At 37.9% G+C, this 16,978-nt stretch overlaps 2 protein-coding genes and 1 pseudogene across 3 annotated transcripts; all 3 read left to right on the forward strand.

The window, feature by feature from the left end:
• The first annotated feature begins 1,275 nt into the window (after nucleotides 1-1,275).
• Nucleotides 1,276-5,169, forward strand: LOC116202409 (calcineurin B-like protein 4). The gene is made up of 9 exons (XM_031533953.1): nucleotides 1,276-1,438; nucleotides 2,648-2,851; nucleotides 3,325-3,407; nucleotides 3,536-3,595; nucleotides 3,691-3,799; nucleotides 3,907-3,959; nucleotides 4,111-4,191; nucleotides 4,273-4,385; nucleotides 4,485-5,169. The coding sequence occupies exons 2-9, from the start codon at nucleotides 2,773-2,775 to the stop codon at nucleotides 4,546-4,548; spliced, it is 642 nt and encodes a 213-aa protein (XP_031389813.1). The 5' UTR covers nucleotides 1,276-1,438; nucleotides 2,648-2,772; the 3' UTR covers nucleotides 4,549-5,169.
• LOC116204403 lies at nucleotides 4,579-5,299 on the forward strand (annotated as a pseudogene).
• A 5,862-nt stretch (nucleotides 5,300-11,161) lies between these two features.
• On the forward strand, nucleotides 11,162-15,974 carry LOC116205062 (calcineurin B-like protein 4). Of its 2 annotated transcripts, XM_031537511.1 has the most exons (9): nucleotides 11,162-11,300; nucleotides 13,529-13,746; nucleotides 14,246-14,328; nucleotides 14,471-14,530; nucleotides 14,649-14,757; nucleotides 14,872-14,924; nucleotides 15,092-15,172; nucleotides 15,254-15,366; nucleotides 15,467-15,974. In XM_031537511.1, exons 2-9 carry the CDS (start codon nucleotides 13,668-13,670, stop codon nucleotides 15,528-15,530), a joined length of 642 nt encoding a protein of 213 aa, XP_031393371.1. In that variant the 5' UTR covers nucleotides 11,162-11,300; nucleotides 13,529-13,667; the 3' UTR covers nucleotides 15,531-15,974. The 2 variants fall into 2 exon arrangements, with proteins under 2 accessions (XP_031393371.1, XP_031393372.1); XM_031537512.1 differs by lacking the exon at nucleotides 14,471-14,530.
• Nucleotides 15,975-16,978: the final 1,004 nt, after the last annotated feature.

Raw genomic sequence — 16,978 nt, forward strand, 5'->3', positions numbered from 1 at the left:
GCGAGGATCTCTCTTTTCTCCAAAAGTGATACGTGAGTTAAAAGCATCTGAAAAATTATCTATATTAGAACTTTGTTTCACCTGTAAATAAATATAATTATGATCTTACGTCATGTATTCCATCTTTTTTATATTCATATATTAAACTATCTAGAATCGTCTAAAATTATATCAGCGAAATTCAGAAATCTGACGTGATGAGTTCAAATACTCTTAATAATAGCATTACCCGTATATGTCGTTGCCCAATAACATATACGGGTGAATATTGCATCGCTGCTTTCCACTATTTTCAAAGTGGGGTTTCAGCCCTTATTATATGATGATGATCAATTGTCGGATTAATTATTTTCTTTTCGGTAATAACTAATTTTATCATTATTTTATATATTGTGACGTGTCCAATAAATATAATATATGTATACAGCAAGGTCAAATATTGACCTTTGCAGACAATTTTAAATTTGACAGAAAAGACTACAATCGTATTTTTGTGCGAGGTGTCTTATTTTAACATCATAATATTTATTTTCATTCATCTAAGAAAACAATATTATTTATGTTCAATATTTTTAAAAATTATGCCCGGAATTTTTTTTTTGTGAACATTGCGTGCTGAATTATAGGCGTGCACGAGTGGATTAAATGTATAGGTACTTGCACATTTATTATTTGGATCCCATATTTAAACTCGTACCATGCATGTATCTTGCTAAATCCTAACCAGTCGAGGCATTTGGTGGGACTGTTACACGGGGTGAGGGCGCAAGGAGAATACCTAAATATCATACAAGTTGGTTAGAAGGCAATAAAGGCCTGTAAAAATATTCCGAACATTATATATATATATATATATATAATTTTTTTTTTCGATCACAAAGGAATTATGTGAACTTAATACGATAAAATCGAAATCCTTACAACTAATAGAAAAGTACGTGTAATCCTATAACGAGTATCGAAACTAAAATCTCACAATTATCTAGAAAAGACATGCGTTACTGAACTACATCCGCTCTCACAATAACCTTACATAAAAAGCCATTGGTGTCGAGGGGTTGTCTTTTCCAATGGGTCCATATATAGGATTACCTAGAATGACTCAAATAGCAGAATTCTCAAAGTTGGGGACTTCATTGTAAATATAAAATACAGCAGGGACTAGAATCATAACACAGAACACACGGAGGGCCTTTATTCCAAAAATGAGCGAAGGGGCGGTGGACCCCTCTTTTTCTTATAAACTGCATTCTCAGAGCCCAACTGTCCGCGCATTCGTCTCCCACTTCAAATCCTCAGTTACAGAGAGAGAGAGAGAGAGAGAGAGAGAGAGAGAGAGAGAGAGAGCTCGGAGCGTAGAGCCGTTGGAAGTCGGACGGTGGAGCAGCCGAAGGATTGAGCTGCCGGTGACCTTTGCCTCCAGTCTCGTCCATCTCTGGTTAGTTCACCCTGTCACGTCTCTCTTATTTCTTCCTCTCTGCGAGATTGCTAATAGCTTCGTTCCATGGTTCTGACCCTTGTCGAGCTCCGTCCATGGCGGTTTGCTGTTGCCTACTTCTAATTTCGAACGCTGTTGACGTCATTGGAATCGTCTCGACATAAGCTCTGCATGCTGCTTTTGATGTTGCTGCTTAAAGTTACGAGTGCAAAAGTTTAATTTGATCACTCTAATTGCCATCTATCTCTGTTATTCAAACTCGATAATGGTGACTTTTAGCGTCTTTTCTGTGACTTTTAGCACTCCTAGCTGTTTATAGTCAACGAATCAGAGTGACTCACTGGTGTTCCATATCCATTCTGGATCTCATAGCTTTAGATTCGATGATCTCACTTCCAAATGAAGCTATATTCCCCCTTTATAAGCAGATTATTATAAGCTTATCTAGAGCGGGTTGCAATGCCATTGATCTGTTGTCCTTTTATCCCACGAAAAAAGAAAAAGAAAAAGAAAAAGGGGAAGGAGCCCTGTGGTCCCAATGATAAAATAATGTGCTTTTTAATTGCTGCGATTTCGTCATCACTTGATATTGTGAGTTAGAATATGCTCCGTTCTAAAGGAACTTTTGAGTAGTTCAAAGTGAAACTTCTCTGATATTATCTCTTGCCCTGCTGGGCGTAGTTTAATGAAGTTTTTGTCTCCTTCTACAACTATTAGAAAGTGACCGATTAGTTATATAGCTTACATTCATCCAACGGGAATGCTCGCCTTTCTTATCACTGTCCATTATTTTTTAAGTTTACTTATCTACAGGTTAACCATGTATGGTCGTATCTGCCTATATATATATTTTGTATTAAGTGCTTATACCTCAAATTAAATTCCAGAAAAAGAGTGGGAAGTTTCTGCTTCCGACCCAACATTTTTTTATTTCTCGCGACGGATATTTGCTAAATGGAGAGGGTTGTGCCAATTTCTCGGTCCCATTGGATGTGCTCTAAAAATTTCCCATTTCGAGTGATATAAGTTGCTAAAGCCAAATCAGTTATTGACAGCTATTGTTATATCCAGATATGTTCATGATCTTGTCCTTTCTTGTGATCAGGGCATTCTGCCTTTAGTTTCTCCATGAAGTTAGTGTTAACTCTCTTTTTTGGACATGGATAATATCAGTATCAGACAAAAATGATCCTTCCACCATCTATGTAGGTGCTTCATTGGTGACAGGACAAGACGTCCTCACTCTGCATCGGTGGCTGGTGCATTTCAGAAATTGTGTTGGAGGGTCTTCAAATTGCAATGTATTTGGCAGCAAAACAGTCCTAGTTGTTTTTATGGGTTGCTGTAACTCAAAGATATCTAAGCAATTTCCTGGATATGAAAAGCCTACTGTCCTCGCTGCTGAAACCCCTTGTAAGTGTTGATGTTCTTTGCAGGCATGATAGTGACTAACTGAGTAAAACAAGCCTTTCCCTTTGCAAGTTATTTTCATGATCTTGCTTTAGAAACTTCTCGTGCATGTACATTAAAAAGAGCTCCTTTATCCTGTTTTCCGTACCTTCTTATGCATCGTAAATATATGAGGACCGGGGTGCCCCATGATGATTACCCTTTTCCCCGTTAAAAGTAAGAACATAACTCTCTATGGGGATGAAAGTGTCCATAGAAGTCCATTAAAACCCTGCATTTAGTGGCCTCTCAAGTTGCAGGAAAATGAAAGGCGATTGCATATAAGATAAGCTGCCGATTACGGCCTCTCCAGTTTTATCTGGGGCTGGATGTGTCAACGGAGCAAATATCCCAAGCCCTGGGTAGAAACTTCCATATAAATCAAGATTGTTGCCAACTTTTTCATCGGACTTTCTTTTATGTTCTATTTTTTGCAGTTACTGTGAGTGAAGTAGAGGCCCTGTATGAGCTCTTTAAGAAACTAAGCAGCTCAATATTTGACGACGGCCTCATTCACAAGGTATGTTCATTTCGGAAATTAAAATGCTAAGTGTGACAGATTAGCATTAGTTCGAGTTTGCAGACTAGTCACTCTTTAATACATTAAGTTTTTCCTTATAAATTCTGTCCACATTGTATTGTTATCAGGAGGAGTTCCAGCTTGCCCTTTTCAGAAACAGAAATAAGAGGAATCTTTTTGCTGACAGGGTCTGTACATCGGCTTTATCCCTTGATTTCTACTATTTTCCTCCTGATGTATATGTAAGCTGTAGTATTAAACTCTTGTTTTGGAATTGTTTCAGATTTTTGATCTGTTTGATGTCAAGAGAAATGGTGTCATTGAGTTTGGGGAATTTGTTAGATCACTAGGTGTCTTTCACCCAAATGCACCAACAGCTGAGAAAGTGGAATGTAAGTGAAGTTCTGAATATTTCTTTTTTAAATTTCTCTTGCTAAGTTTTATTACTTTAATATGAATAAAATCTCCTTTTGGTTAACTGGGGAGCATTTGTCTGCAGTTGCTTTCAGATTATACGACTTAAGGCATACAGGATTTATCGAGCGAGAAGAGGTGAGTGGACTCACTCTTCCTTGCTAATTTTGTTCCCCACCTGGGGAAAACATTATAGATGATTTTGTGGGAAACTCGTGGGGTGTTGGCTTTCATGAACTTGTTTAGCACCATGGTACAATCGTGTTCTCATATCTTGCTGATTGCACAGTTGAAGGAGATGGTGTTGGCCCTTCTGCACGAATCTGATCTGGTCCTCTCAGACGATTTCATAGAAACAATTGTGGACAAGGTGCGCATTTCTCTTGCTCCTCATGTTTAAGATATTTTCATGCCTCGAGACAAAAAGCCATAAACTGTACTCCTTGAACAGACGTTCAGCGAAGCCGACTCAAAAGATGATGGCAAGATTGATCTCGACGAGTGGAAGGAATTTGTGTCCAAGAACCCTTCTCTGATCAAGAACATGACCCTCCCTTACCTGAAGTGCGTGTTCCGACTTCTATGGCTTGCTTAAGAGATAATGTGTACACCAGCTGGCATGGTTGAGCTTGGAGAATCTAATTTCTTATTGATCTTTTGCAGGGACATAACGCTAGCATTTCCAAGTTTTCTGCTGAGCTCCGAAGTCGAGGACTCAGAAGTGTAGGCTTCTCGGAAAGGCATGCTTTTGTGAAGGTGTCAACGAGACATACTGGGACCTGTGATTTTCCCGTATTACAGCTGTCCTTATGCTGGGTCAGAATGCTTCATCGTAGGGGACATACCGTTCTTGGTCTCTCACCCGGGGGACGTCCACAAGGTGGATATTGCACACCGGTTGCACATTTAACCATCGATATGTGAAGTCAAATCCTCGTGAAGTTGAAAACGAGAATACTTCTGCCTTCACTTGGAGGCGGTCCAGCTTGGAATGGTTCCGGTCTACATGGCATTCCTCCGGTTCATGGGGGATGAGGCTGAGGCCCAGAACTACAGCTACGGCCTCGAGGTTGGGGGGGCAGCGGGCGTGGCTGACATGGGAGGAGGACAGCCACTGGAAGGTTCAGGACAGCCACAACGGTCTCATAATACAGCGAAACATGGCCCCTTCTCTAGCGGGGACCGGACGGAGCTGAAGCAGGGTTCTGCATCCCGAATCTCTGCAGCTGATGAATCAATCCATTTAACTGATTCAGCATGTTTCCATTTTTTTTTTTCCTTAAAAACTTTTTCCGGGTCGATTTTTTTGGGGTTTGGGAGCACTGTTCCTTTTTGTAAGTTGTATATATACCAAGTGGAATTCTTCTGTACTTCATGAACGTGTTTGTGGTAAGTGTAATACTATCGGAGACCCGGAGGCTTCTCTCCTCCCTTTACTATCTGGGAAATTGTATAAATAAGATAAAGCTTCTCTCGTCCATCTAACGTAATTGATATATGGCTAGTATTGCCGTGACCAGCAATATTCCGGCGACTGGCTCTCTTCGATATGAACTCGGGGTTATCCCCGAAATGCCCCTCATTCATGAACCTTCCTTTTACCTTCCTATCATAATCTCAACTTATTGAGATCAGAAATGGGGTGGTTGTCATCTACTAGTTCCACTTGTGAGGTTGAGAAAACGACTGGCTTCCTGCAATTAATTATGTCAATAAATGGTCGGATCGATCAAAACATTAATTGGGTATATTTACGCATTTTCATATCGTTAATATATATGAAATTTCGTAAATTTTAGTAATATACGACTGGTCTGAAAGTACGGACTTATGCCTCTCGATGATTATGTACGTAGATGAAATACCGGATAACTTCCGGAGTTTGGACGAGGAGGAACTATGAAAGATTGTCGAAATTCACTTCCAGGATCATCATGGCCCGATATGTGAAGGAATTTTTCTTGTTTTGTGCCCATTTTTTACTCGAAGATTCCTTCAGCGTGCACGAATCCAATCCCATGCATTGCGTCCCAATTTATGAGTCTGTGAAGGTGAGACCGATACCTTCCCGATCGGCCGCCGGCTTAGCTTCAGTCAAAATTGATCATCTGAACTGCAGTCCTTGTGTGTTGGCCTTGCCATAATATATGCACATCACACATACAAGACCATTTTATGGAATCATGCGATTTTATGTCGTAATCCATGCAATACAGTGCTAGCGTGTATACGCATGACAATCTTTTTACTCAGTTTTCCGTGTGTGTATATACAAACACGACAATATTTTTGCGTAGTTTTTGGGAGTTAATTGACGAAAAGGAAGCTAAGGTTTTTTTTTTTTGCTCAAAATTAAACATTCTAATTTAAGTGAATTCACTTATCAATAAGTTAACCGATATTCCGCAAGCACGTGTAATTATAACTCGTTCAGATTTAGGAATTTGTCTTACTACTTAATAACGTTCATTGTGTGGCGAATGATGCGTCATCGACTCTCGTCTTTCTTTTTGTTTTTGTTTTTGTTTTTTTTCCCCTCGAAAGTAATGCATTACGAGTGAGAGTATATGACAAAACGTCTAAAAAAACGAAAATTGCAAGATCAAAACAAACGGAGGAGTCCTCTTAATAAACTATATAGAAAAAAATAAGTGAAATAATACCAAGCAAATAATCACAAAACGTAGTCATCCAGTTTTGTCCCTACCTTGGAAAGATGAGACATAAAATGCAATCCCAATGTCTCCTATTACTATTTTAAAGGTCAGAGAAAGGGCCGTATAATTACTTTATTCATAATATATTATTATATGTATAAATATGCGTCATATATACATGTATTATGTATTATTATATATACACATCAACGTCTCATTTGAATTGAATAGATTAATTAGGAAGTCAGCCCTACAGAGAAAGGCACATGTGTGGTTTTAAGCTCATCTATCCAATAAAAGAATGACATGTATTATTGTCTCCACATGGTGAAATATATCATTATTATTAGCCTACAAAAGAAAATTAATATATATAATAGCATCCTTCTTTTGGTTTAGTTAAAAGACGGAGATCGGTTGATGTCGATGTTTGTGGGTTAGGAAGATAGCTAAAGAGTCCTAGTTTTTTTTTTTTTTGGTGGGATTAAAAGTCCAAGTTTGCATCTGATAAGAGGGTTACGTGATTATGCCAGGTCAAATTAATTAGTGATATAAAATAATTATATTTTTTCCGATTACAATGGAGATGTATGGACTGAATACAATGAAATAAATAATTATAATTTCAATAAAACACAGTTGTATATGCCGTGCTTAAAAGGATCTCTTTATAATCATATAATATATCAATCAATCTATCATTTAAAGGCAGCCGATTTAGGAAGTGGTTTCCCGAAAATGAAAACAACTCCTTTTCCCACATTTTTATCAAAGAAAATGATTTTAAATATTATTCAATTAAAGGATATCTAATCTTAAAATTTTCGATTTAATAACCATCGTTAAATTAATATCTAACTCATATGATTCTTTGCTTAATATTTTGGGATTCCTCTTTTTTTTTTTTGGCTTTAATAATTTTGGATTCATTTTTTTATGAGTATATTCAGTGATTCATAAAAGGGGCAGAAGTAATGTTTCATAAAGTAAGCGCATAACGTGTTCATTAATGTTTTCATCTCTCCTCTGTAGCTCACTTTTGCTGAATGTTAGGCAGACTACAGTATGCCAATTTATTCATCTCTCCTTTGTAGCTCAGTTTAGCTAATTTATTCATCCAAAAGAAGGCATAGTAATTTAATTCGTCGTCAGTCCACATCATCATTCCTAATGGAAAGATCAACAAAATCTATAGGTGATGCGATGACATTAATGCAAATTGCCAAAACTTCACTGTATTTAGTCAGTCGATCTCTATCGTGGCGCGGATCTCTCTTTTACAAAAAATTGAGATCACGAAAACTAAACGCATCGGAACAATATCCACAAAAGAATTTTAGAGCTTACATCTTATCTATTCAATCACAACTCAATAAAATACAATCTTTGCATAAGTTGCAAGAGAGGTATGTGGGGCTGTATGAATAGTATCCGTCAGAAAAGTAATAAATGAACCGTTGGTGATGGAATTACTTCGTTGGATAGTACAAATATTTTCATTTGATTAATTAGTATTATTCTAGATACGTCAATAATCTTAATACTGAGAATTGCTTTCGAATCTTTTTAATTGCACTAACCGTGAATGACTACGTAGTATGATTCTCTATTGCTTTTTTCTAAATTTAATTTTTTTAAAACCAGGGCCGGCCCAAGAAAGATGGCGATCTAAAGCGGAAAATTATATGAGAGACCTTAAAAAAAATTGAAGTATAAAAAAGTTAATGAAATTAACGCAGAATTGTTATTTTAATTGACATGCAAATTAACAATTAACAATTTTATATTAAATTTTCTCTCAATATTTTAGTTCAATCAATTTTGACAATCTTTTTTCCTTTCTTGCATCAAGAAAAAAAGTAAAAATTATTAGAAAGATTGCCAAAAGTGAAAGTCAAGTGGAGAAATGAAGAGAAAAGTTGACAAGTTACTCGGTAAAAATATGGATGACTAGAAGAATAAAATTAGTTTAATTGAATATTATAAAGAATGAGCAAATTTATACGAACAATCTTAAAATTATCCCAATTTAAAAATCACAATCGCAATGACATTAATTGTAATTTACACAATTTTAAGAGCCATTTAATACATGTCACTGAAAGAGAATTAACAGGCACAATCTTAGGGAGGATTTAACATTTTTAAAAATTATATATATATATATATGGGCCGCCGACTATACGCAATTAATCATATATACTAGAACAGGCTTCTACCGAAAAATATATATTAGAGTAGACTAATTAATACGAATAAGGAAAATGAGATTTATTAGGAATTAGTTTGGCAAGTAAATTTATTATAGATTAAGTTAGGCAATTTAATATTAGGAGACCAAATTTATTATGGGAACAAGTACATCAATCATAAATTAAAGAACACAAAATATTTTTAGGGGCCCCTCACCTATGATAGATATATCGCCTAAAATTGGGGGCTAAAGAAATTGCTTTATTTGCCATCCCATAGGGCCGGCCCTGGTTTTAAGTCACGCGTGGTCGAATAACATATGCGCGGATGAGATATTGCATTACGGCTCACTCTTATCATGAAAATGGGTTACAGCCCTTTTTGATAGGTAGTTACAGGAGCTTTTGCCCTGCGTAGACTTCTTTTTAAAATTAATTTCTAAAATAGTCTCCTTCAAAAAATATTTCTCAATCTAGATTTTTGAATAAATCATTTATTTCAAATCAATCTATAATTTTGCAAAATTTTCGGAAGTACCTTAGAAAGAAAAACTCATGGCAGGGAGCCGGAGCAAGCGATGGCCTCACTGACTCAATAGTTGTTGGCACTGAAATAGTGACAGTGAAGGCATAGCAGTGGTCTCCATCGCTTCGGTTCAGGTTGTTTGCAACCACTAGGATCATTGTTGACCTCAATCGGGAGGGTGATGGTCGGCATTGGTTGGGGAAGACTCGTGCAGGCCTAATGACGACCACCATAGCTCCAATTAAGGTCACTGGCAACCGCTGAGATCACCACTGACCTCGATTGAAGTGCTAATGGTTGTTGGGATACTACCAAGCATGTCCTCCTTTAAGCTCGTTTTAAAGATTAAAGAGAGTGATGGGGCCCAATGTCGTATATCACCACCATAGTCGAGATAGCCGGCAGTTTTGGTGGTCACCAACAACCTTGATTGAACTGGTGGTTGCTACAATTAACACTAACTGTCCCTTTCTTCATGAGTTATATATCTTTAGGATATTTCTGCAAGTTATTCAAATATTAGGGGCTACTTTGAAAACAAAGTCATGCTCAGAAATCTAGATTAAGAAATATGGCGGAATCTTGTGGGAATTAATTTAAGTAAGTCTAAATTGGTCAAAGACTCTCGTTGCAGCCCCTTATATTATGATAAGATGACGATGACGATCAATCGTCAAATTTTATTATGTTATGTCTTGGGACGTACGTTTCCGTATAATGCATACAACACAATGTCAAAATATTGACTTTTGCCAACAATTTAAAATTTGGCAAAAAAAGAGAGACTAATGCTGCATTTGGTTTGTAAATAACATTTTAAAATCAGATTTTGATTTTGAAAAAGAGTGATATAAATGATTATGTATGGGGTTCACTCTTTGATTTTGTATGAGTTATATTATTTTGATTTTAAAAAAGAGTAGTATAAATGAGACCCACCTTTTGACTTTGTATGAGTTATTTTGTTTTGATGTTGGTAAAATTAAATTAAAGTAAGATTTTAAAATTCAACTCTGAATCCAAACAGAGCATAAAATTGTATATTCATGCGAGGTGCCCTACTCCTATTTATAAAAACATAATATTATTTAGGTTCCTTGTTCTTAAATTATGCAAATTAAAGTCAGTACAAGAGTTATTAACGTGGATTGGTTCAATTAGTTCAGCGCTTGTTTCGCTTAAGTAAGATCTCGGTTTGAGTCATTGTGAACGCAAAAAATTTATGCTATGAGAGCTTTATCTCTTACTAAGCTGACCTGACTCGACTATATTAGTTGATATCCAATTGAATTTTTGAATATCAAAATTTTAAAAAAAGAATCTATCAAAAAAAAACCTACAACAAAAGAATGTGCAAGAGTTGATTAGATGTACAGGAACTTGCACATATATCATTCAGACATTATTCTTTTCATACTAATTTTAATTTAAACTTATATCGCGCATATCTTACTGGATTTTGATAAATTTATAAGAGACATTTGGTGGGATTGTTCCATGAGATGAGAGTGCTAGGTCTTAAGAATATTTGACCTTAATACAAGTCGGCTCATAAGAGAGTAATTTATTGACATATAAAAAGGTAATAGAGGGCACGAATATAGGAATTTCGAATATATATACATGCATACATACGTGTGTGTCTGCACATACACATCTATCGCGTCGGAATTCCATCGTTTTCCTTACTAGTTATGCATCTCTAAGTGGCATATAGAAAGCTATTGGCATCTAACAGTTATCTTCTTTAATGGGTCCAAAGCACGAGAAATTGATCTGAAGGCTAAAAATGCCACGATTCTTAAAGTATGGGGACTTCATTAGAATTATGGAAATTGAAAAGGGACTATAATCATAAATACCGGACCCACCGAGGGTCTTTATTCAAAAAATGAGCGAAGCGGCGGTTGACCCTCTTTCTTTCTTATAAATTGCACTATTAGAGCCAACTGGCGCGCGTTCGTCTCCCACTTCAAAACCTCATAGAGAGAGAGAGAGAGAGAGAGAGAGAGAGCGAGCAGAGCTCAGAGCAGCTGAAATCGGACGGCGAAGCAGCTGACGGATTGAGCTGCCGGCGAACGTTGCTCCAGTCTCGTCATCTCTGGTTAGTTCGTCACATCTCTCTCTCTCTTTCTTCTTCCTCTCTGCGGGATTGCTGATAGCTTCCATGGTTCTGATCCACATTGAGCTCCATCCATGTCAGTTAGTATTTGCTTGCTTCCAAATTTGAACACTGTGGACATCATTGGAATCGTCTCTATTAAACTGCGCATGCTGCTTCTGATGTTGCTGCTTAGAGTTTGAGCGCAAAAGTTAAATTGATCACTGCAATCGCCATTCATATCTGTTATTCAAACTCGCTCATGGTGATTTTGCGTCTTTTCTTTGACTTTTAGCACTCCCAGCTGTTGATTGTGAACGAAAGTGACTTACCGGTGTTTCATTCCGGATCTCATTGCTTTAGATTCGCTTATCACTTCCAAATGAAGCTATATCCCTCTCTTTAAGCAGATTGATGCATTGCTCTGTTGTCCTAAGCTCCCCCAAAAAAAAAGGAGCTTTCTCGTCCCAACGATAAAATTTGGTATGTCCTGATAAATTGTTGTCCAGTTGTTGTTAGGGTATTTGTTAATAAGTGATGCCATGAAGTTGCAACTTCCATCATTAGTTGTCAATAGTTCCCGATGGGTTGACTCCTTCCTCCCCCCCCCCCCACCAACAAATCAACCCCCAATCAAATTCCAGTGGCACTCTTATATTAAAACTGGCAAACAGAATGCCGAGAGCCAATTACAAGGCATTTGAGCTTAGAACGGCAGGCACGGAGATCCAACAATGGAAAAATAACAGCCAATGACCCAGTAATGCACCAATCTAGCCACAATTTCATCTGAAATTCTCTCCTTGTTTCTCGCTGCACCTCCTGTAACACCCATCATCCTTCCTCTCACCGTGCTGCATAGAGTATTGCAGACTCTGTCAGTAGAAGGCTTTTGATCTTGAAAAGTCTTCATGCTCCTTTCCTTCCAGATAGGGTATAAGAGGGCATTCCATGCAACTTTCAACATAATGACTTGGGTATCTTTGCCTCTCAAATGCTTTTTACCCCAGCTGTGCTCAGCATTCGAGTCTTCTGTAGCTAATGCCAAACCTATGTAAAATCTTGCTCCAAACTTGTCTAGTACATTGGCAATCGAAGAAGAGGTGGCTCCTGCTTTCCTCCTCTTCATCACAAAGCTTGCAAGTAGAATCAATCCAAGAGCCCCATTTCACCACTTTATCTGTTGTACTTATTTTGTCATGAGTTGCAAGCCAGCTTATGAAGCAATATCTGGGAATACAACGATTGCACCAAACAAGATTTCAGCAACTAACTTTCCTTCTCTTAGTTTGCCTTTCTTCCCAATACCATATCATTTCATCCTTGGAAATCAGGAACCCGATTAACCTCTTCCATAAGCTTCTGAATTTCTAGTCTTCTATCGTCCATTGTCTGTATTTCTCCCCAGGAAACATCCTCTAGAACTTCAGCCACAGACGACGACCATTTCTCAAGAGTAGAAGCTGTTACTCCAATAATCAAACCAGAAAAAAGTAGAGAGGCCATTACCAATTCTGTGCTTGATAAGAGGGTAAGCAGTGGTTCTTAGTTTCAATGGTGTCTTCCAGGCATAAAAGCTAGGGATTTGTAAATTCCAGAAACTCCTTCCCTTAATCAGGATGGGGCTAACCCATTTGAATTGCATTAAGGAATTAAAAGTTTAAAGCCAAGTCATCTAATTGACATATTGTCCTTTCTATCCTAGATCTGATATCTTTTCACCATAAGCAGTTGATTAATAAGACACTTGCTTTTCATGAGTTACCTTAATTAAATTGTCAAATAATCACCAGTAGTCGGTTAGTGGTTGTTTAGCTGCTATGATATATTATATATTTCTGTTTTTTGTATTGTCATATATACATTTGATTGCTTAGATCTCATATATCTTAAAACAATTGCAACTTGTTTGAGAGGTTCGATCCATTGAAGATTTTTTTTTTTGGCATACCAAAGTGCTTCTCCTGGAACCTGGTTGAAAAATTTATAGTGAATATGAATAGAAGAAACTAAGCAAGCAAGTTCCAAGAGATTGATACAGTAGAAAATTGCTTTTACAAGATTTCTTTTGCTTGCTTCTCGTACGGCTTAAGGTATGTTCATGATCTTGTCCTTTCTTGTGATTGTGGGCATTCTGCCTTTAGTTTCTCCATGAAGTTAGTGTCAACTCTTTTCTTGGACATGGATAATATCAGCATCAGATAAAGATGATCCTTCCACCATCTATCTAGGTGCTTCAATATTTGGTGACAAGACAAGACAAGACAAGACATCCTCACTCTGCATCGGTGGCTGGTGCATTTCTGAAGTTGTGTTGGAGGATCCTTCAAATTGAAATTTTTTGAGAGAAACATAGTTCTAGGTGTTTTTATGGGTTGCCGTCCTTCAAAGATATATAAGCAATTTCCTGGAAATGAAGAGCCTACTGTCCTCGCCGCTGAAACCCCTTGTAAGTAGTGATGTCCTTTTCAGGTGTGATAGTGACCGACTGAGTAAAACAAGCCTTTCCCTTTTCAAGTTATATTCACGATCCTGCTTTAGAAACTTGTTGTGGATGTACATTATAAAGAGCTCCTTGATCTAGTTTCTGATACCTTCTTATGCACCGTAAATATACGAGGACCAAGGTGCCCCATGATAATTACCCTTTCCCATGATAGATACCCTTTAGTCTGTTAGAAGTAAAACCATAATTTTTATGGGGATGAAAGTTTCCATTGAACTCCGATAAAACCCTGCATATGGTGGCCTCTCCAGTTGTAGGAAAAAGTAAGGCAATTGCATATAATATAAAAGTTGCCAATAATGGCCCCACCAGTTTCGTCTGGGGCTGGATGTTAGCAAATATCGCAAGCCCTCGGTAGCAACTTCCATATGAATCATGATCGCTGTGAACTTTTCTATTGGAGTTTTTCTTTTTTAATTTTCTTTTCTATATTCTTTTGCAGTTACTGTGAGTGAAGTAGAGGCGCTGTATGTGCTCTTCAAGAAACTAAGCAGCTCAATAATTGATGACGGCCTCATACACAAGGTATGTTCATCTTGGAGATTAAGATGCTTAGTGCCAGATTAACATTAGTTACGCATTTACAAACTAGTCACTCTTTAACTCTATTATAAGTTTTTCTTTAGAATTGATTAAATAAATTCTATCCACGTTACGTTATTCTCAGGAGGAGTTCCAGCTTGCATTCTTCAGAAACAGAAATAAGAGAAATCTTTTTGCTGACAGGGTCTGTACATCGGCTTTATGCCTTGATTTATACTTTCTTTCTCCTCCTTTGATTATGTGATATATATATATATGTATATAAGCCATAGTCTTGTCTCATGTTTTCAGAATTGTTGCAGATTTTCGATCTGTTTGATGTCAAGAGAAATGATGTCATTGAGTTTGGGGAATTTGTTAGATCACTAGGTGTCTTTCACCCAAATGCACCAACAGCTGATAAAGTGAAATGTAAGTGAAGTTCTGAAGCTCCAATATTTCTTTCGGAAATTTCTCTTGCTAAGTTTTATTACTTTAATACGAATAAAATCGCATTTTGGTTAACCGGGGGGCATTTGTCTACAGTTGCTTTCAGATTATATGACTTAAGGCGTACAGGATTTATTGAGCAAGAAGAGGTGAGTGGACTTTACTCTGCTTCGTTAAGTTTTCTCCCCGATTTGCTTGTAGCTTCGAGAAAGCATTGTATATGATATTGTGGGAAACTTGTGGGGTGTTGGCTTTCATGAACTTGTTTAGCACCATGATGGTACAATCGTATTCTCCTCTCTTGCCACTTGCGCAGTTGAAGGAGATGGTGTTGGCTTTTCTGCACGAATCTGATCTGGTCCTCTCTCGCGATGTCGTGGAAACAATTGTGGACAAGGTGTGCATTTCTCTTGCTTCCCATCATTATGATATTTTCATGCCTCGAGACAAATAGCCATAAACTATACTGCTTGAACAGACATTCAGCGATGCCGACTCAAAAGGTGATGGCAAGATCGATCTTGAGGAGTGGAAGGCATTTGTGTCCAAGAACCCTTCTCTGATCAAGAACATGACCCTCCCTTACCTGAAGTGCGTGTTCTGACTTCTACGGCTTGTTTAAGAGATAATGTGTACATCACCTGGCATAATTGAGCTTGGAAAATTTAATCTCTTAATGAACTTTTTGCAGGGACATAACACTAGCATTTCCAAGTTTTCTGATGAGTTCCGAAGTCGAGGACTCAATAATATAGGCTTCTTGGAAGGGCATGCTTTCGTGGAGGTACGAAGGAGACATACTGGGATTGTTTCCAAATCAACAACTGTCATGCGACTGGCTCCAAGAAAGATCACTGAGTTCGTGCAACAGACATTACACAAGGATGTATCCACTGACTTGTATCGGTATAGCCATCTCCAATTCTACAATCTGTCCAGGTTTATTATGGGACTGATTGGTTTTACTATGTATATATATATATATATATATATATAAAGAGAGAGAGAGAGATATAGAGGATTAACATGTGTAAATCCCTGAAATTTTGTCTGTAACTTTTGTTTATATGGTTCTGTAAAACCTGTAGTTTCTGTTGCCTGTTGGTGTCTGATGATCTTCACCCGGTTTATTCTTTGGGATTGAATTGAATGGGAATATTAATCCTAGCCTCTTTATCGGGCTTTTTGCTCGGGATCCATAGAGCCGAGTTGAATAATAAAACCCGAGATCCATCAAGCCCAATTGAAGCGATGCAAGATCTTCTAGACTCGAAGCCCGATAAAGAGGCAGGTCAACTCCTCCACATATATGGATGTCCATATATGTGCATATCGTGTTGAGTCAAAGACTCTAAAGGTCCATTATAGCTGAGTCTCTAATCGGGCGGGGTCGATTTATGTCCCATACGATTGGAGTGGCGTCTAATGCACATTGCATGTGAACAAGTAATCGATTCCTGTGTTCGGCAAAATATCTTTCATGCAGTGGATATTTATTTACTCCATGAATTGATGGGATCATTTTACGCACATTGCTTAAAGTCTCACCATCCGCCCACCTACCATTACTATGTGTCCAGTTTGCCCCAAACATGGATAAGATCAGATAAGAGTATGGCACGTTTTGGTGAAAGGTTAGATGGAAGACAACTCGACTGCTGACCATCATTCCTCTCAGTACCAGCAGCTGCGTCCCTTCTAGCAGCATCGTGATGGTGCCACCAAGGTACCGTATCCTCAATTGATACGTCCATAAGATGGAGAGAAGGGGCGAGCCAACGATTGGGATGAACTATAAGCCGACCCCTAAGTGCTCTACCGGTAGAGCCGGCACCATAAAACATCGGAACATGGGAGAGGCTGGAAGGAGGGAACAACCACGAAGATGATTGTTCAAATTATTCTGTGGTGTGTAATGCCATGTCCTCATCATGTCTTGAAGGACCAACATTGATTTCTCACAACATGACAGCCACATGGGAAGAGCAAAGAGATCCCTATGTTTGTCCCAATGTGGGCCAGAAGCTTTGAAACACATCGCTTCTTGCGAAAGAATGGAATCACTCAATTAATACGACCAAGCGAAAATCAGTACCGATCCCTTCGGTCATCGATCATGCAATAATAGTTGGTAGGGCTCGACACATGCTGCTAGCGAATTGCCAATGAACACGGAAATATCAATCATTGAATGAATCGATAT

The sequence above is a fragment of the Punica granatum genome, chromosome 4 (assembly GCF_007655135.1).
Source record: "Punica granatum isolate Tunisia-2019 chromosome 4, ASM765513v2, whole genome shotgun sequence".
In the NCBI taxonomy this organism is placed as follows: Eukaryota; Viridiplantae; Streptophyta; class Magnoliopsida; order Myrtales; family Lythraceae; genus Punica; species Punica granatum.